Source organism: Phascolarctos cinereus, unplaced genomic scaffold (genome assembly GCF_003287225.1).
Source record: "Phascolarctos cinereus isolate Bilbo 61053 unplaced genomic scaffold, phaCin_HiC Scaffold_2;HRSCAF=192, whole genome shotgun sequence".
NCBI lineage: Eukaryota > Metazoa > Chordata > Mammalia > Diprotodontia > Phascolarctidae > Phascolarctos > Phascolarctos cinereus.
The window spans coordinates 133,585,927-133,612,901 of record NW_027555625.1 but is presented as its reverse complement, the minus strand read 5'-3'; the positions used below and the strand labels follow the sequence as shown (position 1 = coordinate 133,612,901).

General features: G+C 39.7%; 1 protein-coding gene across 3 annotated transcripts in view; it reads left to right on the top strand.

Annotated features, from left to right (window-relative positions):
* ZMAT4 (zinc finger matrin-type 4) overlaps positions 1-26,975 on the top strand; it is a 732,744-nt gene that overhangs the window by 28,454 nt on the left and 677,315 nt on the right. For 2 of the 3 annotated variants that reach the window (XM_078149596.1, XM_020969655.2), the window contains exon 2: positions 18,128-18,277. The exons of the other annotated variant lie outside the window; for it this stretch is intronic. In XM_078149596.1, the coding sequence (XP_078005722.1) occupies positions 18,225-18,277 (53 nt within the window). In that variant the 5' untranslated portion in view covers positions 18,128-18,224. The remainder of the gene's footprint in view (positions 1-18,127; positions 18,278-26,975) is intronic. 3 annotated transcript variants of the gene reach the window in all.

Genomic DNA, 26,975 nt, shown 5'->3' with positions numbered 1-26,975 from the left:
TGAGATCCCTGGATTGGGAGAGATAGAAGTGACATTGATGAATGGGTACTAGAACCAGACTTCTATTTGGAAGGCAAAGGTACACAGGAGCTTTTGTGGATTCCCACAGACCATGACTAGAGAGGTAAGATGGCAACGTTTGGCCCACAAACCATCAGATTGGGTGTTGTAATTGGCTGTTGACTTTAGATTGACCTCTGGAGGTGGTAAAAGACCTCTTGGCTTAAGATGGGCTATGTGTTCTCTGCCATCACCTGTCTATATCTATTTATTCTTTCCTTTTTTTCCAGTAATATTTTTCTTTGATTTCCCTCCGTGTTTTTGTTTGCTTCTCATTACAGTCAGCACCAGATTCATAGACATGGAGTTATGCCTACCAAGTACAAATACAACATTTATGAAGCTTGCTGCCTTCCCCCTGTACAATATTCAGTGACTTGGGTTATTTCTCTCTGTTCTTTGGAATGCTCCCAGATGTTTTATTTTTCTTAAAGATCTAACATGACCATGGCCAGCAGTATAAATAGTATTAAACATCAGCAATAATATTACCATGATGTTATTTTTTTTATCTTTCTCCAAAAGTCCTGGGAACACACATATGTATAACATATATTTAACATATAACATTTAAAACATTTATTTACCATATAACACACATGTGCAATGTATATATAGGTATATAACTGCACATATGTATACATACACGTGCATGCATATATAAGGTAATATTTGTAAAGCACTTAGTACAGTGCCTGGAAAACACTGGGTGCTTCATAAATGCTTATTCTGTTTCATTCCATGTGTATGAGAGGCAGCATGACATAGGGGATAGAGAAGTGGTCTCTGAGGAAGCCCTGCTACAACAAGATGCCCTTCCCAGGGTGAGCTTATCACTTCTAATCTCTGATAACTCAAGCCTTAATTGCTACTACCTTCCTCAGCCTCCTCTCTTCTGATGGAGGGCTGAAGGGTAGAGAAACAGGATTCAGTCCACTCCACTTTGCATCTACTGTCCTGTTTGGTTTTAGTTTCATGGAATAAGATGCCCCCAAGCTCAATACCCCTTGGCTTCCCCCCCTTCATCCTTCCTCCTTTTGTGTGCTGTCTTCTCCCATTAGATTATAAGCTCCTTGAGGCTAGGGGCTGTTTTTCTTTTCATTAATTATGTCCCAAGTGCTTAGCACAGTGCTTGGCACACAGTAGGTGTTTAATAAATGTTCATTGGATTGACTGGATTGCATCTGCCATGTACATACTGGCTATGTGACTATGGCCCAATCACTTGACCCCCCTCAGTGTTCCAAGTAACTCTGGAAGACAATAACATACAGAAAAATTGTTAATCTGCACAGGTAAAAGGAGTTTCCTCATCATGTATTTTCATCTATCTATCTATCTATCTATCTATCTATCTATCTATCTATCTATATCTATCTGTCTGTCTGTCAGCATATGTTTGCATTTACAAGATAACCCACATTTTCTGTGTAGTGCATAGTACATATACTATGTAAATGTACATGCATATTTCTCTATATTTGTGTAGATGTGTGTATATAGTGAACATATGTATACATGGGTTACTGTGTATATATATGTACATATGTACTACAGTTGTAAAGGTACTTGAGTTTAAATATACAGTTGTAAAGGTACTTCAGTTTAAATATGCTTATATGTGTGTGCGTATCATTGAGAAGCTCCCAAGGACACACGGTCAGTATGGCATAGGATCATAAATGTAGAGGGGGCCTCACAGATCATAGACTTCAAACCTCCTCTCCTCATTTTACAAATGAAGGAACTGAATCTCAGGGAGGTTCATATAGTAAAGGTCATATAGTAAATGCCAGAGTTGAGATTGGAATCCAGGTTCTCTGACTCCAGAACCATTGCTCTTTCTACTGTAGTACACAACCTGCAGTCAGAAGCTGAATTTGAACCTCTGTTTCCTGACTCTGAGGCTGGCGTACTCGGTTTCTCTTTATTTCTCTCTCTCTGTTTCTCTCTGTCACTTCTCTGTCTTCTTTTCTCTGTTGCATTTCTTCTTTTCTCTCTCTGTCTCTGTCACTTCTACTCTTTTTCCCTCTTCCTCCTCCTCCTCCTTCTCCTCCTCCTCTTTCTCCTCCTCCTTCTCCCCCCCCACTGCCTATTTATATATGTGTTTGTATACACATGTATACATACACATATAGTAGCTAGGTGGTACAATGGATAGAGCCCTGGACCTGGAGTCAGGAAGATCTGGGTTCAAACTCTGCTACAGACACTTATTAGCTGTGCAACCCTTATCAATTCACTTCACTTTTGTGTGCCTCAGTTCTATCATCTGTGAAATAGGGATAATAATAGCATGTACTCCCCCACCCCTGGGCTGTTGTGAAGATAAAATGAGATAATACTGGTAAAGTGTTTAGCAAACCCTAAAATGCTATAGAAATGCTAACTCTTGTTAGGTACACCCATGTAAATCTTGAACATATTCAGAAACCGAAATTGTTTTATATTATTTATTGTTGGAATTGAAGGGAAAGAACTTAATAAAAAGAAGCTCTCTAGTGATCTAATGGAAATGGTTCTTTTAATGGACTTAGGGCTGCAAACAACTTGCAGAAGATATCCTACAGCATAGTCTTCAGTAGATCTCCTCTATTTTTAAATATCTCTAAGGAAGGAGTTTCAATAACAACTAGTAATAGCAAATACACTATTCTATCGCTATAAGATTTATAAAGTGCCTTCCTTATAAACCGCCTGTGAGGAAGGTTAATGAAATCATTGTTAACCTATTTTTTTACAGATGAGGAAATTAAGGACATCTGTTTCTCAGTTTCCTCATCTGCCAAATGGGAGAGGGAGTGGACTTGATGATCTCCCAGGTCCATTCTACCTTTAAAATTATGATTTTATGATCTGTGAATCCTCAGTTACCCATTCTAGTGCTTAACCATTTTCACTGAAAGGAAATTCTTCTAACTAAATTCTCCTTTACTTCAGTACAAACCCATTTCTCCCTCTATTAGAGAAAACCAAGAACAGCTAGTCATGACCCTTGTCAAAAAAGCCTTTTGTGACCCTAGAGATATCTGCTAGATTTTTATATCCAATTAACTTTCCTTCCTTCCTTCTCCACTCTGCAGTTTCATTTTCCCTACTCTTCCTTGCCTACTCTCTAGGCAACCTTCATCATCGAGCATCTCGGAGAAACTTCTTGGCTGAGGTCATTTTTCCATTACAGGGACCCTTAGGAGTGTGGATGCATTACAACTTTTTGCCTGCAAGCTGCTTTCCCTATGAGATACTTATGTGACTCGGATGCTAAGAAAAGCAGAAGAGAAAGCTTGAGAAGAAATAGCATATTAGCATTTCAGCACCTAGCAGGGTTCAATTCCAGTATTGATAGACTGCTTCAAAGAGTTCAAGAAATGCAGTCACAGATGAGTATTGAAGAGGCCATCAGAGTCTAGCCCTTACCTGAAGCAGGAATTGCCTCTATATTATTAATGCTTTCGGTAGGAGTTAGACTAGATGACCTCTGAGCTCCTTTCCTACTCTTTAATTCATAGAATCTATCTGTTTAACTACAACAGATGTTAATTAAGCCCCTCATATGTGCAAGATACAGTGCTGGATGCCTGTGGAGATACAAACATAATATAGATCAGTGGACTTTAGAAAAACTTGGCAAAGTCTATTATATGATTTTTGTTGTTGTTGTTGAAAAGATGGAAAGACAATAACTAGAAAATAATAGTTGAATCTAAAACCGGTTGAATGGTCAAACTCAGAGGACAGCTGTTGATGGACCAATGTCCACTTGGATGAAGGTCTCTGGTGGAGTGCCCCAAGGAACTGTGCTGGACCCTGGGTTTGTTGTCAGTGACTACAATGAAAGTGCAAATGACATAACTATGAAATTTGCAGGATCCAAAAAGATCTTTATGGAGAAGAGCATTGGAGAAAGTTTAAGATGAAGTTTAATAGCTATGAAGATAAAATCTGACAATTGGGAATTGCTAAGCAGCAGTTCATCTGAAGATCAAGGGAAAGTGTTCTTATTTTGGGGTGTCTATTACCATTTAAAAATTGATATAGCTGGCATCCTTATTTCATACTTTTCAAAGTATTATTCTGAGAAGGGTTCCATAGCATCACTAAATTGCCAAAGGAGTCCATGCTACCAAAAATGGTTAAGAACCCCTGATCTAGGGATTTGGGGTTTTGTATGAGTTATCACTGTGACAAGGCAGTCAGAGATAATGAGCCCTGTTCTTAGGCAAGGCATAATAATAATGGCAATAATAACCAGCATTTATATAGTCCTTTAGGGTTTGAAAAGTGGTGCTTGGCTGATACCTCATCTGATCCTCTTAACTTTGAGAGTTAGGTGCTATTATTATTCTTATTTTACAGATGAAGAGACTGAGGCAGACAAAGGTCAAGTGACCAAGGTCACACAATTAATAAGTGTCTGAGGCTTAATTAGAACTTAGGTCTTCCTGACTCCCGATCCAGAACTCTGTCTCCCTTGTTACCTCACTCTCTGATTCAATGGTACATATCAGCAGAGAAAGTGATGGCAAAATCATACTCATAGACTCGGAGAGGTGGCAGGAACCTTAGAGATCATCTGCTATACTAGATGGCACAATGGATCAAGCACTGGGCTTGGAGTCAGGAAGACCCATTTGCCTTAGTTCAGATCTGGCCTCAGACACTTACTAGCTGTGTGACCCATTGGCAAGTCACTTAAGCCTGTTTACCTCAGTTCCTCAACAGTAAAGTGAGCTGGAGAAGGCAATGGCAAACCACCCCAGCGTCTTTGCCAAGAAAACCCCAAATGGGGTCATGAAGAGTTGTACATGACTGAAACAACTCAACAGCAACAATGGCATTCTACCCCCTCATTTTATAAATGGGAAAAACTGGGCTCACAGAGTAAAGTGATTTATCTGATACCACACACCTAGTAAATAGTGATGGGAGCCATGCCTGGAATCCAGATTTTAATTTACTGTACTTTGCTTACTTGAGAAGAATGCACAAGAATGAATAGTGGAAAATTGCCTGGACTCTGGATTCAATAGAGACAACATTTGGGGATGTGAGAAGTAAGGGAAAGAAGGGAAGGAGATATATGGGTATTTGTCAGATGGAAGCTATCATTATTATGCGAGGCAGCTGGGTGGTGCAGGATAGAATCCTGATTCTGGAGTGAGGAAGACCTGAGTTCAGATTTGGCCTTTGTCACTTACTAGCTTTGTGACTGTGGGTAAGTCATTTAACCTCTCTTTGTCTCAGTTTCCTCACCTATAAAATGGGGATAATAATAGCACTTACTCAGAGGGTGTTTGTGGGGATCAAATGAGATAAATATCTGTAAAAAGTACCAGCTGTATAAATGCTAACTCTTATCGATAACTCTTGGGCATGCAAGAGATGCAAGATGCAGGGCTTTCGATGGAAATGTAAAATGGAAGAGGGTGCTGAACCTTCTCACCACAAAGTTAGAGATCACTCTCCTCTATGGCTAACTTTCCAGAATTTATAATGCATCTCAGAATGTAACGGCCTGAAGGGACCTTTGAGAACATCTAGTCTGACTCCAGCATTTTACGGATGAGGAAACTGAAGGAAGAGAATAACTTGAGGTCACACAGGTGATAAGGGTCAGAGCTGGGACTCAAACCTAAGCTTCGGGCCTGTACCTCTGTCTCTAGCTGGTTGCAAACAATCTGAGGATGGAGCCTATATGTTATATATCTTTTATATCTTCTAGGAAGCTAGGTGGTGCAGTGGATAGAGTGCCAGGCCTGGAGTCAGGAAGACCTTAGTTTAAATCTGGTCTCAGATACTTACTAGCTGTGTGACTCTGGGAAAGTTACTTAACCCCATTTGCCTCAGTTTCCTCATCTGTAAAAATGAGCTGGAGAAGGAAACAATAAACCGTTCTAGTATCTTTGCCAAGAAAGCCCCGAATGGGGTCAGGAAGAGTCAGGACTGAAAAATGACTGAAGAAGAACCAGAATATTCTACCTTACTTTACATAATGCTAAGTGCATAGGAGATGCTTCATAAATGTATTATTATATAAAGATACATCCTATTCTGATGTATCTTTTAGTGCTACTATGAGAAATTGAATATTGGGTTGATAGAACAGCATGATGATACATATGACCCACTGGGATTACTCATATACTCAGGAGTGTGCTGGTAAATGTTTAACACCCAGCTGTCTGGGGAAAAAGGTAGTCAGAAACACTTTAAAGTTTAATCTGAATTATTAGCATGTTCCCCATTACTTTCTTAAATATGGAAATCAACAAAACAATAAATCAAAACCTGATTTGTAGTTTGCTATTTTCTGAGGTGTAAATGCTCACACAGGAAAATTTTATAATTGGGTCCTGGGCCAGTTCAAACTGACTCTAGCGCACGTGTGCCTAGAGAGACTAACATTCATGAATCAATGAAACCACTTTGTGGCCACTAAAGTAATGTTGGTAGAACTGACTTGAATGAGAACACTGTATGAACTCTAGATGTTTGACTTTAGAGAAAGGAGAGGTCATTGTGTGCTGTCTGGCACATAAAGAAGACTTCAAAGATGAAAAGGCCTTGAAGGATGAGAAGAATTTAAATGAGGTGATGTGGGGGGAAATTCTAGGTAGGGGAGGGTAGCATGAGCAAAGTTATAGTGGAAGGATGAGAATGATCTTTGTAAGTGGTAGCAAAGAGACTAACCTAGTTCCTCTATGAATGTGATAACTGGTGCCAGCCCAGTGGAAATATGTGGTGCAAATTCAAAAATTCTGATCACTTCACAGAATTTATTGTTTGTACTAATCAGGACCTAGATGTAGTGCATTAAGATTTACCAAAAATTTTCCTCACAACAACGCTGTGAGGAAAAAAAGTATTACCCCCATTTTACAGATGGGTAAGCCTAGGCTTTGAGAAATATGTGACTTGCCAATTGTCCCATGGATACTACATTTCTTAGGAGGAGTAGGCCCAGTGATAAGTCCTCAAAATAACCAGGATGCTGAGTGACTAAGGCTTTTTGCTTCTATGATGAGTGGAAATAAGTGTGTCCTCAATTGGGATGAGATGCCACATGGGGGACTATGCTTTGAGCCAAAGAGATATCACTTTGTCAACAAAGGTCTGTATAGTCAAAGCTATGGTTTTTCCAGTAGTAATGTATGGCAGTGAGAGTTGGAGTATAAGGAAAGCAGAGCACTGCAGAATTGATGCTTTAGAATTATGGTACTGGAGAAGACTTCTGAGAGTCCCTTGGATAGCAAGGAGATCAAATCAGTTAATACTTAAATTAATTTAGGCTATTCACTGGAAGGTGAGATATCGAAGATGAAGCTTAAACACTTTGGCCACATAATGAGAAGATGAGTCTCATTGGAAAAAGACCCTGATTTTGGGTAAGATTGAAGGCAAAAGGAAAAGGGGATGACAGAAGTTGAGACCTTAGTTCAAATCTGGTCTCAGATGCTTACTAGCTTTGTGACCCAGGGCAAGTCACTTAACCTGCTTGCCTCAGTTTCCTCATCTGTAAAATGAGCTGGAGAAGAAACTAGAATAAGACCTGAGGTGGGTAAGGAGAAAGGTAAGAAAGGAAATAACTTTAGCTTCCATCTGGTTGATTTATATTTCAATGAATTATACTTAATAACTAGGTGTTAAATTCCTTTGTTTCTACAATACTGAAGCAATGCAAGTGTTATCACTTCTCTGTAAGTTTAAGCACCGTGGGACAAAATCCTGATTACCTCACTCTAGTTACAACTGTCCCAGGATAGTTCAATGTTTTGGTTAATTTTACAAGTTGCCAGAGAGCCTGATCTGGGAAGAATACATCTTATCTTGGCTTCCTTCCAGATCAGCATCACACCTAATCAAGATGATTAATTGGTGCTAATTAGACCATACACAAACAGGGTGAAGGGACTGCCAAAAACGTTATTCTCCTTCATGTTGTTGATAGATGTCCTTAAGGAACAAAATGTGTCTGGGTACCCTTACACAAGATATGCAAACAACCTCACACATCTGTGCTGTGGCAGGGTCAAGACCTCCCTCAGGTTTGTTTTATCAGAGGTTTGACTCTAAACACCTGGGCTCAGGCAGGGCCATTTTACTCTAATATAGGCCCTTGTGGCACTTCAACAGGAGTAGAAGAGCAATAGTTCTCCTACAGAGAAACTATAGCTGTACAAACACTATGGAGCCACTGGGTGGCACAATGGATAGAGTGCCAGACCTGAAGTCAGGGAGACTCATCTGGCCTCAGACACTTTACTAGCTGTGTGACCCTGGGCAAGTAACTTAACCCTTTGCCTCAGTTTCCTCATCTGTAAAATGAGCTGGAAAAGGAAATGGCAAACCATTCCAGTATCTTTGTCAAAAAAAAACCAAATGGGGTCACAAAGAGTTGGACACCACTGAAATGATTAAACAACCAAAACCAATCACTGTGGGAAGTGGCTGTCTCAGTCAGAGGAAGGTGAACATCTCCTTGGTTGGAATCCTGCATTCACATTCAGTGCATATGTCCTAGGTCGAAACTCTCAGGTGGTTCAGGTGGCTTCTCCTCTATCAAAAATGCCTTGAGCCTACTGAACATCTGACTAACGCCTATCCAAAGTTATCTTTTTAAAATAACCTGGTGGAGGCAGTACGTGCTGGCCATGTTAATCTTAACAGACCACTTTCTGCCTCTGGATCTGGCAAATGGAGGGCAGATCTATAGGGAGATTTTCTGGCTGGGTGATAAGTTTTTGAGGGTAGGGGAGGGTTTCATTTTTGTCTTTGTATTTCCAGACCTAGTATAGTACCTGGGACATAGTAGGTACTTAAAAGATTCTTGTTTGATTATTTGGCAGAAGCTGGGTAACCAATATACAATAAACCTCTAGATCTCTTATAGGGCAACTTATTTTCAGGTGCTTTTCACCATCTTTTTACTGGAAGCAGAAAGACACAGCTTCATTCTTTCCCATGCTCCAAGTTACAATGAATGCTGGGAAGTTTTCCATTGTTCTGATATGGAATTTAGAGCTGGAAGGGACCTTTAGGTATCATCTGGCCCAGCTCTCTTATTTAGCGAATGAGGAAACTGAGCCCCAGAGAGGAGACAGAAATTGCTAGTAGATCAGCTAATCTTGGTCAAGACATTCTTTTCCTAGTTCTATTTTCTTATCTGCAAAATAAATGGGTTAGGATGGATCAGCGCTTCTTAATCTTTTCAAATATGAGGACCCCAGCTACCCATTTTTAACATCCAAACCTTCCTTGGCCATCCCTTATGACAATAGTTGTATTATCATCAGATGATTGAGAAAACACATGATGATAACAAAGTTACTGTGAATTTAGAAATGGTTTCAAATGAATCTCTATTTTATTAAGGAAAACTGTATGTATAGTATTGGAGATAGAGCTAATTTTCAAGTAAGGAGGGTCTGGATTGCTGACTTCCTAGTAAGGAAAATGTGGATGGCCACCTTGGCTTTTGCCACCCTGGGCAAGTTAACCTCATACTGCCTCAGGCAACTCTCCAACACTATCAATTTCAGAGCAGGTGGCTGGCTCTGGCAAAAGTGCCTCACTAGGAGGGAACTGCCTATAACAATGAAATCACAATTATAGTAAAACAAATCCTAAACCCAGTGGTCTACATGTGTTTTAGTAGTAATGATAACATATACATGAGATGTTATTTATTCAAACAGAGGCTATCATAGACTCTCAGGACCATGGATTTTAAACCGGAAGTGATGTTAGAGACTTGAGGATCTGTGAACTTTAAACATATGCTTTGATAATTCCATTTCAATATAATTGATTTTCTTAGCAATCCTATGTATTTTTTTAAATTTTATGAATTTAAAGACATTGTTCTGAGAAGGGACACACAGGCTTCACCAGACTATCAGAGGAGTCGGTGACACCAAAATGATTAAACTCCCCCCCCCCCACAAATCATAGTCCAACCTCCTAATTTTATTTCCTCAGAGAAGTTAAAATTTGCTTAACTCCATAAGCAGGAGAGCTGGGATTCGAATTTCATTTCTTTGGCCGAGAATTCAATGCTCCGTCCGTTGCTGACTCCAGTTGCTTATTCACAGATTTGTGGGCTCCTTGCATTCATTATGTGGCCCACAAGTTGGCTACCACTGGATTGGATTATCTCTAAGGTCCCTTCTGGCTGTAATGTTTTATGTCTTGTACCTAAATAACAGATTTTTTACCCACATTCTTACACTATGTCAGGGAATTCCTGCACCAAGTGAGGCCATCAGGGAAAGCTTTTGTTGATTAGAAACAACATCTACCCAGCTACAGAGAAAGGTCACAGCAGCAGCTTATGGTGACTAATTGGCATCCTGGATAATGTTCCAAAATAGCTTTATTTCTAAAAGCCATTAAGTCCTGATAAGTGGGCATTTTTGCAGACAGAAAAACAAATAAGGGAGACATTAACATTATCTTTCCAATGCATATGTGTCTAAATGTTCAAAGGAACCTGGTGTTGGGCTTTAGCTGTGAGACACATAAGGTTCCTGCCCCTCCCCTCCCCTCACAACTTTGGAAGGATTGGCTTCAAAGCATCCTTCCAAACATCCAGCCTCCCCATTTGTCCCTCCAAGAACCACTCCATCTAAATCTTGTTATCCCCTTGTGCTGCATTTTTCCGTCTTGGGTCTCCAGGGGCTAAAGCTGATTGGGACTGACAACCCCTGATTAGGCTGAGAATTCCTTGGGCTGGTCTGCAGAGAGTTCTGCCAAAAAGCCCCTCCTACTGTTCCACACAGTGTTCTTGGTTGTTAGGGAACAGCATGGCATGCTTCAGCCCCATTTTGAATTCTAGACCAACTCACAAAACAGACAGCCCCGCTGGGGACTGAAGAGGTGGGACCCTGACAACTGAATTAAAATTTTTTTTGCTCCCAATCTTTCCTGAAATGATTTTCCATGAATCATCTTGCCTCAGAGGAGCTTGGCCCTGCCTGTGTCTGGAGCCTCCTAAGAGGTGTGAAACTAAGGTATCCTGGAGCTATTCAAGCAAAGAGAGAAGAGCAGAGGGATGATGGCACCTCTTTTCCTTTATGAGAAAGTAGGAGACTGAACTCTCCCTAATAGCACCCTCAGAATTTGCTAGAGGCATTTAAATAAGGCTGTTTATTCTGCTCTTCGAAGCTAGTGATGGGGTAGGGGGGAAAAGATTACAGTTACCATGACAACAGCCACATCACATAACATGGCCCTTGTGCTGTGCTGGAGTGGAAAGGCATCAATGCCAAGTTTGTCAGGGGGCCATCCAGGTGGTTCTGTCCGAGCTGGTGTGCTCTGGACCTCTGAGGCTTCCGGAATCATTTATGATCATGACTAGATTGGGTTATGAGACTAACGTCCTGTTCTTAGCAGAGGTTTTGATTCTGATCAGGATTAATTTTAGGAAAAGTAGGTGATTTGATGACATCACTCCCCTGTTCAATAAACTTCAGTGGTTAACTATTAACTACAGGGGCAAGCCCAAAATGCTCTACCTGGCATTCAAAGCCCTTCATAACCTAGCCTCCTCCTACCTTTCCTGTCTTCTTACACCTTATTCCTTAATATGTATTCTGCAGTCTGGTGACACTGCTTCCTGGTTGTCCAACAAACAAGACATCCCATCTCTCAGCTCTAGGCGTTTTCTCTGACTGTGCTCCATACTTGGAATGTTCTCCCTCCTTGACTCTGAATACTGACCTCCCTGGCTTCCTTTAAGCCCCAACTAAAATCCCACCTCCAGCAGGAAGCCTTTCCCAACCCTTCTTAATTCTAGTGCTTCCTTTCTTTAATTATTTCCTATTTATCCAAAATATAGTTTACTTTGTATATATTTGTTTACATGCTGTCTCCCCCATTAGGCTGTAAGCTGCTCCAGGGCAGAGACTTATTTTTTGCCTCTTTTTGTATCCCGCACTTAGCATGGTAAGTGTTTATTGGTTGATTAATTGGTGTGATTTGAGGCACAGCTTCACAATTCACTGTTATTGATAGCTAAAATTATACTGTGAGAAATGTATTCCTTTGGCTTAAATTTTATCACTTGTTAAATTGCAAGTACCCCTGAGAAGGGTATCATTTTATGTTAGAGGTAATTTGATTTGTACCTTAGTATTAAAGAGTTTGTCAGAATTTTCCTTGAAATCGAGTGTTGATATGGAAGTGGGGGTGATCCCTGGTTCTGAGGCAAGGGAAAGGCCCTTAAAAAAGGGAAAGGTGTCATGAAGAAGTCTGCTAACCTATTAAAGGGAAACTTTACTATTTAACATTTTTTCATAGGACTGGTTCTGCTTCTGAGAGCCTTCGTTCTCCTCTATTACTTTATTTTTGGTAGTTACAACATCTACCAAGCCATATAGACTAGGCTACTTTTCCCCTCAAGACTTCCTATCCATGGTCATTCACATCCAATTTTGTCAGGTATAGCAAGTGTTTGGTGCCAGACCTGGTTCAGGTCAGGTTCATGCCAGGGGTTGGAATGCAATGAAATGTGCAGACTCATCTGACAAAAAGAAGCTTACTTTGCAATAGCATGGGAAAGGATACCAGCAGAGATATAGTGTTGATTCATTTGGACACCTCTTCTCTTGTCTCTGGGATATATTCCTCTGGAATATACTTCCAGAAGGTTAAGGATGTATTGTCTCACTAGACAGAGGATATCTGCCAAGTGTGAGTTACCTAGATACTCTCTGGGCTAATTTAGATGACCAATAAATTATTTAAATAAGGTTTGAATCTTATAATCCTCTGTGCCAATGAAGTATTGAGAATTGTTTCATTACCCCTTAGGTCAAAACTAACCTTGCTTACCTGATATACTGTTTTTTCCTACCGTGTTATTTTCCTCATCTTTATTGTATGTCAATCAACAAGCATTTGTTAAACACCTTCTAGGTGTCAGGAAATGTGTTAAGCTCTGGAGATACAAAGAAAGGCAAAAAATGTCCTCTGTTCTCAAGGAGCTCACTGTCTATAATGGGGAAGACAGCATGCAAACAACTATGTATAAAAAATTGTATACAGGATAAAGAGGAGATAATCAATAGTGGGAAGGCGGCAGAATAAAGAGGGCTAGGAAAAAGGTTCTCGTAGGTGGGATTTCAGCTGAAACTTGAAGGAAGCCAGGGAAGCCAAGAGATGGAGATGAGGAGGCAGACAATTCCAGGTATGAGAGAGAGCCATTCCATGAGTCAGGAGTAGTATTTTGTTTGAGGAACAGGAAGAAGGTTAGTATACCTGGATTGTAGAGTATATCTGGGGAGGGGACAGGGGGGAAAGTGTAAGAAGACTGGAAAGGTAGGAGGGAGCAGGGTTATGAAGGGTGACTTCCTAGGACTTTCAGTCAGTCTATTAATCAGTACTTATTTATTAAGTGCTTACAACACATCAGACACTGTGCTAAATGCAGGGGGTACAAAGACAAAGCAAAAACAATACCTTCCCTCAAGGAGCTTGCATTCTAATGGAGGAGAGAGCATGTATATATATATATATATATATATATATATATATATATGGCACATACAGAGTAAATAAATGCCAAGTAACCTCAGAGCAAAGCACTGGCAGCTGGGAAGAATGAAAAACTTCCTGCTAAAGGTGGCGTTTGAGCTGAATCTTGATGGAAGCCAGGGATTCTAAGAGGCAGAGATGAGGAGGAGAGAGTATACTTAACATTGAGGTCAGCAAAAGCACAGAGATGAAATATGGAGTGTTACATATGAGGAATGACAAGCAGACCACAATAGTTAATGCATAGAATACATGGAGGAAAGTAATATGTAAAAAGATCCAAAAGGCAGAAGTAGTCAGGTTATAAAGAGCTTTAAATGCCAAATAGAAGAGTTTATATATGATCCTTATAGTAATAAGGAGCCACTGGGGTTTATTAAGTAGGAGGGTGACATAGTGTGACCTGCAGTTTAGGACTTGAGTCAATTTCTCTTGTCTCTAGTACCAGGCTATTACCTCAATGTGAGTTTACATTTCATTGGCACCTAATTTCTTATCCTTGTAGACTGTTAGACCTTTGGTGTTTCTTTGTAAGGCTTCAGCGCCTAATGAAGTTTCTGGCTCTGTCTGACCTTAACTTTTAAGGTAAACCTTGCCAAAGGCAAGCTGATCTTCCCTTTGAACATAAATTGAACTCTTAGATGAGAGTGCAGAACTTGTTTTTGGTTTCTTAATTGAAGTGTAATGCGGAAAACTAGTTGGAGAGCATTGGGAGGAGTCAGTAGAGACCAATCTGGGTAATTAAAAGGTAAAAAAGTAAAGTCAATAGAAAGGAAGCATGGGTTGGAGGTGGATCAGTCTAGGGCAGTGGTATCCAATTCAAATAGAAATGGGGGCCACCAAACCATACATAAGGATCCCACTAAGCCACATATTGACTTAGTTTTAAAATTTAATATTATTTGCATTTTATTGTATTTTTACTTATTTCCCAGTTACAGTTTAATCTGGTTCTGGCTGCACTTGGAAGCGTTGAGGGCCACATGTGGTCCATTGGCCCCATGTTTGGTGTTTGACACTTTTATGGTAGAGAACAGAAAAAAAAATTGAAGGTTGAGAGCTCTCAAGCACAAAAAATAGTGAGTATAGCACAGCAAGGAGAAAGTTTGACTGTAATGCAGGGTATGTTTGGAGAATCGTGTGAGATAAGGTTGGATAGGTAGAGTTAATGGTTAAATATGGACAGCCCTAAAAGCCAGAGTTTAAATTTTATGTTGTGATATTGGGGGAATGGAGCCACTGATGATGTTTGAATGGGGGCATGATAGTGGCATTTTATAGTGAGGCTGATGACTTTGCACAGTCCTGCCTCATTTAAATCCAATTCACTTACAAATCAAGACATGAGCCTCCTGACATCATTGGTCCTCTTCAAGAATGAAGGAGGAATAGCAATCTGTGAGTAGTAGTCGCTGCCCTACTGTGGACCCAATTGGCTACTTTGAGCAATGGGATTATCCCAGCCATGGTACCCTAAATGGGTTGAAGGGGAGAGAGCCAGGAGTTGGCAGACAGAAGCTAGATGCTTATAGTAAGCAGTAATAGAGGTGAAGAATGGGGGGGGTGGTAGTTGGAGAAAAAAGGAATTTGGGATCTCACAGTTGGAAAGGGTCGAATTTAAGAGATCACCTGATCCAACCAGAACCTAAACAAAAATCTCCTTGACAGCATCCCTGACAAGTTGTCATCTTCCCTCTGCTGAAGACCTCCAACACTGGGGAACTATGTCCTAAAGCAGCCCATTCTACTTAGGCTTAGGAAGATTTTTTTTTAAATAAACTCACAGCGTGCCATAACCTGTCTTTTGGTGACTTCTCCCATTTCTCCTAGTTCTGTCTTATGATTCCAAGAACAACAAATTGAATCCCTCTTCCTTATAAGCACAATAGGTAGCTGGGTGATGGAGTAGATAAGAAGTTTGTAGTTCCGAAGTCAGGAAGACCTGAGTTCAAATCCAGCCTCCGACACTTACTAGCTGTGTGACCCTGGTCAAGTTACTTAATCATTCTATGCCTCAGTTTCCTCAACTATAAAATGGAAATAATAATAGAATCTACCTCTGAAAGCTGTTGTGAGGATCAAATAAGGTAATATTTGAAAAGCAGTTAGCGTAGTCCATGGCACATAGTAGGTGTTATATGAATACTTGTTCTCTTCCCTTCTTTTACCCCCATATGACAGCCTTTCAAAAACCTGAATGTTATCACACTTCCTCCAAGCTCAATGTCTCTAATTGCTTCAACTAGCTCTCAGCCAGTCATCATACTGGCCATTGTTTGGATCTTCTCTAGGTAGTTAGGTGGAGAGAACATTGGAGTTGGAGTCAGGAAAACCCAAATTCAAATTCTACCTCATATACTTAGTGCCTATATCACCCTGGGCAAGTCACAACTTCTCTCAGTTTCAGTTTCCTCATCTGTAAAATGGGGATAATGATACCACTTACCTCCCAGGGTTACTGTGAGGATCAAATGAAATAATTTCTGTAAAGTGCTTTGAAAACCTTAAAGTGCTATGTAAATGCTAGCTATTAGTTCATCAATGTCTTTCCTAAAATGTGATGCCTAGCACTGAACACTAATCCTTCATATGGGATCTGAGCAGGACAGAGGCCAGAAGGTATGTCTCCTCCCTTTGCTTAGGACTTGGTGCTCCTGTTAATTCAGTCTAGACTCAGATTAGCTTTTTTGGTTCCGTGCCACACTACTGACTCATATTGAGCTTGCTGTGCACTAAAATACCCAGGCCCTTTTCACTACAATTGTAAAGAATAATTTTCTGAGAGAGAGGGTTGTTAAACAATGGAAGGAGCTCCTGAAGGAGCCTGTGAAATCTATTTCTCTGGTGGTCCTTAGGGATAGGAAAGGTTCTTATCTTAGTAGAGTCTTTTGAGGTCATCTTTGGCTAGAGACAGCTGTAATGGATTAGGGTGCCTCTTCAGGCTCTAATACTCTTTATTTTTTTATTGTTTTTATTTCTTCCTACTTAATAGTACTTTGTTTTTTTTAATTACATGTAAATATAGTTTTCAACATTCACTTTTATAAAATTTTGAGTTTCAAACTCTTTCTCTCCCTCCCCTCCTCTCTCTGCAAGAAGGCAAGCAATCTGATTTAGGTTATACATGTATAATCATACTAAACATATTTCCACATTAGTCAGGCTGTAAAAGAAGAATCAGAACAAAAGGAAAAACCATGAGAAAGAAAAAACAAAAAAAGTGAAAATAGTGTGCTTTAATCTGCATTCAGACCTCATAGTTCTTTCTCTGGATGTGGATAGCATTTTCTATCATGGGTCTTTTGGAATTGTCTTAAATCCTTGTATTGCTGAGAAGAGCCATGTCCATCAAAGGTGATCATTGCACAATGTTACTGTTACTGTGTACAATGTTCCTCTGGTTCTGCTCACTTCACTCAGCAACAGTTCATGTAAGTCTTTCCAAGTTTTTCTGCAATCTGCCTGTTCATTAATTCCTATAGCATAATAGTATTCCATTACATTCATATACCACATTTTGTTCAGCCATTCCCCAGTTAATGGGCATCCTCTCAATTTCCAATTTTTTGCCACCACAAAAACAAGGCTGTAATATTCTAACCCAAACCTGCTCTTCTCATGCATTCTTGACTTGACTGACAGTCAACATTGACTCTCTATAAAGACAGCCATTTTAGAGGGGGAGAAGCAACCTTCTTGGTCCAGGGTTCTAGGGAGAGGAATTTTTTTGTGCTGGACCATGGAATGAGACATGCTGTCACATATCTCAGGAGGTAGAAGAAGTGGCAAGCCCATAGTTCCCCTGATTTTAATGTTGTTCCTAATGGAAAACAGTGTTACTTATAGGCATGGTTATTGGACATATAAAGGGTATGGGTCTATGGAAATAGCTGCTCATTTTCTTTGGTTACATATAGCCTAAATATTTTGTATCCACATAGAAGCTATATGCATGTAGAAAGGAAAAAGGTAATACTTCCCCGACTTGTTCTCTTTTTCTGTACCCTGTATTATTTGTCTCTGTGTGGACATATTTCCTGAATAAGGCTCATATTTACAACTTAGAACTTATTAATGAAGGTCATGATTTCAAGTCTCCAGTGGTCACTGGTTCTTGCCTGTTAAATACACATTTAAGCTCTCTCTCTCTCTCTCTCTCTCTCTCTCTCTCTCTCTCTCTCTCATCCTGTCCTTTCTCTCTGTCTGTCAAACACACACACACACACACACACACACACACACACACACCTAGTAACCCAAACCCTCTCTTGACATGCAGAGAAAATGTTAAGCTGCACATTTTGCAGGTGTGCTCTCCTCTTGATCCTATGCCAACTTTATTTTCCTTTCCACCCCTCCCTTCCTTTTTCTAACTTGTATTAAAAAGAGAAAGAGAGCAAGAGAAAGAGCCAGATGTGAACGCAGGCTCATCAGTAATACACAAAACACTAAGCACACCCTCCCAGTCTCTTGTGCTTTATGAAAAGTTAAAATTAAATCAGGGCAGCGTTATTAAGCTAAATGATTTTTGCAGGGCTCGGATGAATTCCTGTGTGTGCCACATCGTTTGCTGGAAATGTGTCTGGGGTACCACTGAGCGAGGAATGTGCATCTAACAACTGCTAACAGGAATGGAGCTGCCTGGGAGGGGGCGTTTGGGACTTCCAAGCTCTTGGAGACGCAGGTACCTTATTCCTGGGGCCCCTGGGTCTTGACTCCCATGCCTCGTGTGCAAACTCTCCCCATAGAAACCAAAGGTGGAGAGCTAGAACACAGGAAGCTGTAGCAGCAGTAGCAGCTCTTCTGCCACCCCCATACTAGTGTAGAGTAGTGATTCAGAATAAAAATGAGAGCCCTGAATAATAATAGTTCATGGTATGTGATGCGTTAGCTGGTGGTGTGGTGGCTAGAGTGCTGAGCCTAACATCAGGAAGACCTGAATTCAAATTTGGCCTTAGAAGCTTCCTAGCTGTGTGATCCTGGACATATTACTTAATCTCCGGTTGCCTCAGTTTCCTCAGCTGTAGAATGGGACTAATAATAGCCTTATCTCCCAGGGTATGATGTGAGAATCAAAGAAGATAACATTTGTATGATTAGCATGGTTCCTGGCACATAGTAGGTACTATAAAGATGTTTACACTCTCCCTTCCCTGCCTTTACTGTGTATAGAATGATTTTCTCACAACAGCTCAGTGAAGTAGATGTGACAACTATTATTACTATTTCATGGAGGAGGAAACTGTGACTGAGTTCTTTGAATTGACTTGTTCAAGGTCATCTAGTGACAGAATTCCTCTGAATCTAAGGTTTCCTTCCCCCCCCCCGCTCCCACAAACACACAAAAGGAGAGACCTTGGAAAAGAGACCTTGTCTCTTTCTACAGGGACCTTAGACCTCAGACTTCTTGCCAGTTACAGCAATGTTCCTTGGATATTCCACACCTCAACCAAGTTATTCTTGGAAGTGTTGCTTTAGGAGAAAGCAGCAGAGTTGAGGGTTAATGCTATTGTCATTAGTGGGTTGCTTGACCAACCCTTCCTTTGGGAGTATGAGAATGATTGCTTTGGTATTCCCAAATCCTAAACATTTAGAAGAGAAATTGGATGAACTTTTCTCCAGCAAAAGAGCTGTTAGGGTAGGGAATGAAGGAGTGGGAGAGTTGGGGTGTTAGAATCACCAACTGGATTGGCCAGTATTTTATCATATGATCTAATGGTTTCTTATTGAGAGTGTTCTTTCCCTTATATAACTCTTTTTTTTATTTTGGTAACTCTTGGGGAGAATAGTGGTGAGAGGAAGAATCTTCTAAAGAGATCAGTTTATCAGATAGATGCATGAAAATGACTGCATCCAAAATAACAAGAAAAATATAAAAGATTTGCATAGGTTTGCAAAGTGCTTTATGTGTGTTATCTCATTTGATCCTCACAACTACTCTGTTAGTTAGGTGATAATATTATTTTCATTTCACAGATTGGAAACCTGAGGCAAAGAGAGGTTAAGTAACTTGCCAGGATCACAGGCCAGTTAAGTGTCTGAGGAAGGGCTTGATCTCAGGCCCACCTGACTCCTACTCCACTTATGCCATCACCTACGGCCAAGCAGCCTCCTAAGTCCACAATTTGTGTTCGAGAATTGACTCAGATGTTTGCTGACTATGCAACTTTGGAGAAATTATTGAGCTTCTTATAATCTGAGGTTCTTTGTCTATCAAACAGCAATGGGGCTACTTGCTCATAGGGTTTTGGATCTGCAGATACAAGATACATGCAGAATGTGATCTAGTCTTATTAATATGCAATATCATTCTATTTAAGAGAGGGCATATGCAATTATGAAGAGATCCCAAGAGTGAGCTACATTGCTGCCATTATTACTAGTTCAGAGATTGGGAGCATCCAGCCAGTTTATGAGCTCATGAGAGTTTGGGCTCCATGAATGTTCGACCTGAAAGGGATATGTACTATTAGTAATTCCAACCCCATCCCTGCTTCAGATGCACGTGGCTTTCCCTATTTTCTCATGACAGTGTTTGGCAATGTGGCACAGGGCACCTTAGTTTTTCTGAGGAATGTTGGCCTTGGTTGATACTGGCACATTTGGCTCTGTATTTATGAACTCAGCTCCCTTCAGACTGTGTAATGCAAAACAATGTATAAAACTTGGAAGTGGGAGGAAAATAGCATTTGCTTCTCCCGTTACCAGTTGCTGCTATCCTGGGACTTCAGGAAAAGGCTGATTCTGTCAGTCCCTGATGCAGCTGCTAGATATCCATATTAAAAATGTCATTTTTTTCTAAAGCAGTCTTGCATACAATTTCACCTATATTATTTAATTTTCATCCAGAAAATCACTGCTGTGTGGAATGTTTTGCTACCCCTTAACAGAAGTGGCTTCCTAAAACTGGGAATTTTAAATAATTTTAATAATTTTTGATAAAAGACATAGATTCTTTTTTTTAGAACCCTGGTACATCATAAATATTGGAATTTCATATAATCCAAATCAGCTAGACACTCTTCAATTCTTGATGTGTTGTGACACATAGTTCAACTTTTGAGAGAGATAATTTGGTAGACTTTGCCAGTCATCACCTAACATGCTACCAGCGATCTCTATATTTCCCCCCAAATTCAAATAACACTGTCACTGTGGATCAGAAAACCAGTCACCTGGGCAAGTCACCATTGCTCTGCATTTGGGCTTCAAAGAGGAAAATAAGACATCCTTATTCACAGGCTTGTATTGGGGTTCACAAGGTTGCATCAGGTGACAGCTGCCAAAGACTGGAGAATCCTCAGATGATAAAGGGCAAGGCAGGATGTGGGCCCATTTGACCTCTGCTACATATAGGATGCCAGGGCTGATGGGCTGCACTGCCAGAAATGCTATTAGAAATCCATTTCTTTTTTTTTTTCTCTTACTCTTACTTTGATAGTACAAATGCTCCTGAGATGGCTAACCCATTAGCAATACTCATTATAGGTGATTTGTGATTTTTCAACATCAGTAGGAATACTGTGGATTTGGTGGCAAAAGTGGCTGAAAGGTAAGAAAAGGAAGCAGGAAGGAGAGATATGGCATTTTGAGTAAAATACTACCAATATCGTAATTTTATCAAGAGCCAACTCTGCTAGAAACTCAGGGTGCTGATGATTGTGCTCCCAGGGCAAATCTTTTTATCTCAATGCCTAAAAGAATTTGGTCAGATTTCCCAGGAATGGAATGGCCTAAATTCAGTGAATTAAGGTTATTCCTATTGGGGTATAAATCAATTGGCAGAATTTTAGTGTCCAGCACTACTTAGTAATTACTTATGAGTGGGCTGAAGGGGTGAATTAATCTGAGAAACAGGTAGGGATATTGAAAGACAATCTAATCCAGTGGTTTGAAAAATAAGGTGTATAAACTACAGTCAATGGATCATAGAATCTAAAATTGGAAGGAATTTCAGAGGTCATCTAGTCCCACTGAAACCTGATAAGGAATCCCTTTTTCTACTGCCAAGCAAGTGGCTCAAGACTTGAGGAGTTCTGGAGGTGGGGATCTTGCTACCAAATAAACAACGAGCATTTATTAAGTATTTACAACTTTCTAGGCTGTATGGTAGTGGTTGGGGAAACAAAGATAAAAAGAGAAACAGTCCTTGCCCTTAAGGATTTTATATTATAAAAGGGGAGATGACATATATGCATACTGGTATACATAAAACATTACAGAGCTCTAAAAGGTAACCTTAGGAAGCAAGGCATTAGAAATTTTGGAGGCAAGCAAAAGCTAGTGCTTAAACTGATTCTTGAAGAAAACCACGGATTCAGAAAGGCAGAGGTGAGGAGGGAATGGATTGTCAGGGAGAGAGCGAGGAGACGTACCTAGAACAAAAGAATGAGATGGCTCTGTTCTAGACTCTTCTGTTTTGCCTCTATAATAATAATCTCAGCAGCTCCTAAGGGTTCAATTATCATCTCTGCGCAGATAACTCCCAGATCTATATGGCAAATCCTAGGGTCTCATGTTCCAAGTTCACATCAACAGTTGCCTAGGACCTTTTGAACTGGATGTGCCATAGGCATTTCAAAAGAGACATTTCAAAACAGAATTTTATCTTCTCTAAAAAAACTCACTCCTCTTCCAAATTTTAATGTAAAGGAAACCAACATCCTCCTAATTATCTAGGCTAACAAACTTAGTGTCATTCTTCTTGTCACTCACCCTGCCTACACAATCAGTTGCTAAATCTGATAAGGTCTTGTCATGCCGTCTAAGGAACTATTGGCCATTGGCTGGACCATAGCATACATGAAGGCTGGTTGGGGTGAGGGGGAGACTAATATGTAATAAGGCCAGAAAACAGATTAGTGACAGGCAGTGAAAAATTTAAGTGCCAAAAAGATTGTCCTTGATTCAAGAGATAGTAGGGAGCCACCAGACTTTATTGAGTAGGAGGATGGTATCACTGCCATTTGGGAAGAGCGGTGCAAGGAGAGGCTTAAGACCAGAAGATTGATTAGGAGGCTGTTACAATAGCTCAGATGAGAAGTGATAGGTGTCTGAAGTAGGGCAATAGAGATGAAGTGGAAAGAAGGGTACTTAAGGGAAAGATATTGTGGAAGTAGACATGATAAGGTTTGGCACTTGATTATATATATGGGATGAGTGACAGCAAGGATGACACCAAGTTTATGCGTCTGAGTAACTGAGAAAATGGTGGTCCGCTTAACGTATAAGTTTAGTAAAGGAATGAGTCCTTCATTGTGGAAGATAAACTTTGATTTTGAACACGTTTTTTAAATACCTCTGTGACACTCAATTCAAAATGTCCTGGGTAATTGTTGACATGGACCTGGAATTTGGGAGAAACTAAGATTTGACATGTAGATCCAGGAATCATCTCCATAGGTATGATAATTGAATCTATGGGAATGGATGAGATCACCAAGAGGCAAAAGAGAAGAGGGCCTCAAAGCATAACCAAAGTTAGGATATAGATGATAATCCAGCAAAGAAGTTTGAGAAAACATGGTCTGACAGGTAGAAGCAGAGCCAGGAGAGAAAAGTAGCAAGAAAATCCATGGTAGATGACTCAAGAGAGTGTGCTGCAGAGGTCAAAAACGATAACAACTGAGAAAAAGCCATAATATTAAGCAATCATTATATCATTGGTAACTTTGAAAAGAGCAGTTTCCTTTTGAGTAATAGCATTGAAAGCCAGATTGTAGAGTGTTTGGAAATCAGTGAAAGAAGAGGAGGTAGAGAAACTGAGTATAGATAGGATTTTCAAGGAGTTTGTCTAAGAGAGGAGAAATATTGGATGGTAGCTTGTGGGAATGATAAGATCTAGTGAAGGGTTTTTTAAGGGTTGAGACAGATATATTTGTAGACAGCAGGGAAGGAATCAGTAGAAAGGGACAGAATGAATGTTAGGAAGGGAGGGGACAATAGATAAATCTGCTGGAGAAGATGGAAGGGAATGGGATCCAGGATACATGTAGAGGTAACATAACACTATTCTGACTTATAGAGAGCCTGGTAAGCATGTCTTTTACTAGGTACTTGTGTTTTCTCTCTTCTCTGTGGCAGTCTGTGGATCTCCTACAAATATGGAGTTCAGGTGACTCTCCATCAATAAGCACTTTTCTTGAGTGAACATAGAATACTTGAATCTCTGACTGCAGGGAAAACACAGGAGGAAGTTCTAATGGCCACCCAGAAACAGACTGATGGCTGAGGCTTCCATTGGCTTTTTGAAACTTTGATTGGTCATTCAATTACCTACAATGATAAAAGGAAACTGCCAAGCAAAGCTAATGCTATTAGCAAGTGTTCATCTGTTGTTTACAAGATTTGGGGCACATAACATGTGTCATTAGTAGTTGTTTACCAGATTTTGGGTGTATATAGATATAGATATAGATATAGATATAGATATAGATATAGATATATAGATATACATATATATATATATATATATATATATATAGATAGATAGATAGATAGATACACATATGTGTGTGTGTGTATGTGTATACATCATTGCCAAACTATACACAAGTACTTTTCTTATTACACAGAAGCAACTTATATAATGACTACTTAATCACACAATGTAGGTTTAAAACAGAATAGAGTTGGTCATGTTAAGTTAACATACTTAATTCCACTATACCCATCAACCTCTGCAATGATCCTTTCACTTCTTTAATCTTCCTCTTGTTCATGACACAACCTAAAATCCTGTCATTGTTTTTATTTCCAGCTCCAGCTTTTTAAAAGATGTAGTGTCATGGAATTATAAAATTATTATGTATTTTCCTTCATTCTCTGTCCCTTGCTTCTGTCTTCCATATATATGTCTTTAAAAAAAAATCTGTTAATTGATGAGTTCCCTACCCCTCCACATCTCCATTCTTCTTTATCAGAGCTGAGTTAAAGATAATGTGGGTTCAAATAATTTGCTTCACACATACAACGTAGGGGAGATATTACTATGTGGAGTTTAAATGAAAAAGATATGGTATTTTTAATGGTTTGCAAGCTCAATGACAATCAGCAGTGTGATATCATAGAAAAGAAAGGTAATATAATCTTATTTTGCATTAAGAGAGATGTAGTTTCAAGAACTTGGGAAGTAATAATTTCTCTATATTTTATCCTGGTCAAAGTACATCTGGGGGACTTTGTTCAGTTCTTGGCACTGTGGTTTAAAATATGACATTGATAAGCTAGAGAGGAGAATACCTATGATGGTAAAGGACTAAGAGAGTATTGCCCATGACAATCAATTGAAAAAACTGGGGATGTTTAGCTCAGAGAAGAAAAAATGGAGGGTGGGACCAAAATTGGTGTCTTCAGCTACTTGAATGACTCTCATGGACTTACTGTTCTTGGTACCGAACTAGGAACAGTAAGTGGAAATTACAGAAAAGACAGATCTTATACTTGATACAGTGAAACCTTTCTCACAGTTAGCGCTATCCCAAAGTGGAATGGCCTTCTTTTAGCTGCCTCACCATTTGGCAAGTATGTTTTAAGGGGAAATTTTGTTGAGGTACTGGCTGGACTAAGTTCTCTTTCCCAAGTTCCCTTTCATTTTGTGATTCTGTGGTTCTAGGCTTGTATGAGGGCCCTCCAGGTGGTTCACAGACTGACTTTTCATAGCATTAAAGTTATTAACATGACAATTCTTTTACTTGCATTCTTCCATGTTTGTCTCTTATCAAGAGCCAGGCCATTTTGATTAATTCTGGTTTTAAATACTGATTTTTTTTGTGGTTTTTTGTTTAATGAAAAATGGGAGTAGATAGAGGAGGGTAATCTGACTCCTATTAAAGTCATTTTTAGACTGAAATGCTTAAGAACCACTCACTAAGTCCAGAGGGGGCCAACCTAGAGTCCTAGGGTGGTATATAGCTCTTCAAAACTTCCCATAGGGTCCTTGTAGGAAGGATGAAACAAACAAACAAAAAAAGATAATGATTATAAATTATAATGATGACAAGAAATCCTTTGTCCTTTAAAAGACCTAAAATCAAATTACATTGTAGAGACACATAAATAATGCAAGCATATATTGGATCTATTCCATATAACAAATGAATTAAGTATTAACGTTTTGAAGAAAAAAGTTATTATGACCCTTTGTCAATGTCACTAATGAATTGTCTCTTTTCCATTGTGAGGGTGCCACCCTACCCCCAACCCTTTTCTAATTCATCCATCTACCTCACAATAAGCTGGTTCCTAGATGATAGTGAATAATTATTTTCTATTTTATTGCTGAAGATCTCAAGGAAAGAAGCTTCCACAGAACACAGAACTCTGAATGTGAAACATTTTGTATTGGAAAATTCTTTATTTAACTTAACCTCAAAATCTCTTGCTTGTATTTCAAGTTGTTGCGCAGTCCAGCTGCAGACCTAATGTGGGGAATGAATGAAAAAAAGACATTAACTTTATGAAGTAATGTAGTATATTTGACAAATAGTAATCTGGACAGTCTTTTACTGCTTTCAGGTATGGAGAACTATTGCTTTCACTTTATCAGTCATTAGGAGGCAGTATGGCATGCAGTGGAAAGAAATGACAGGAAAACTAAAGCTGAATTCAAATCCTACCTCTGACTTTTGCTAGCTATGTTACCATTGGCTAGTTGTGTCACCTTTCTATGCCTCAGATTCCTCATCTGCAAAATGGAGATGATAATACCTGCGGTATTTCTCTCATAGGGTGGTTTGGAGGCTTAATTAAGATAATGTGTATACAGTGCTTTGTAAGCCTTACAGTGCTACATGAGTGTCAGATATTTATTTTTCCTTGATACTTTAGCCCATGGATCTTTCTTCCTTTTACTTTCCAACTACTCTCAGCTACTGTTACTTTTCTCTGATGTCCACATTGACTTTATGCTTTTATACTTTTGTATGTCTGCTATATGACCCCATCAGGGTTAAACATATCAAACTATGAGCCTACTGAAGACAGTAAGAGTATCTGATATGTGATTTGTATAGTTTAACACAGAATCCTAAAGAAATGATTTTTTCCCCCTCTTGTTGCTGACAGTGACAATGAGAGAAGGCTACCATGGACAGGATGAAGGCACTTTGGCTTTCCTTCTTGTAAAGCTTTAAATTATTTTTGGCATGATAAAGCACAGAGAAGAAAAAGAGATGAAGTTCTGTTTTCTGCAGATCTTGGGTCTTCTGATCGACATCCTGTTATCCTCAGGAGGGAGGAGAAACCATCAAGGGAAAGTAAAGAAGCTGTGGCAGCTGGGATCTTTCCCTTCTCTAAGGAAATGAGGCCAACACACCTCTACCTTCTCCCATGAAAGCCTTCGAGTTGCTTAAGTTGACTATTTTAGCAGCTTAGAATCTGAG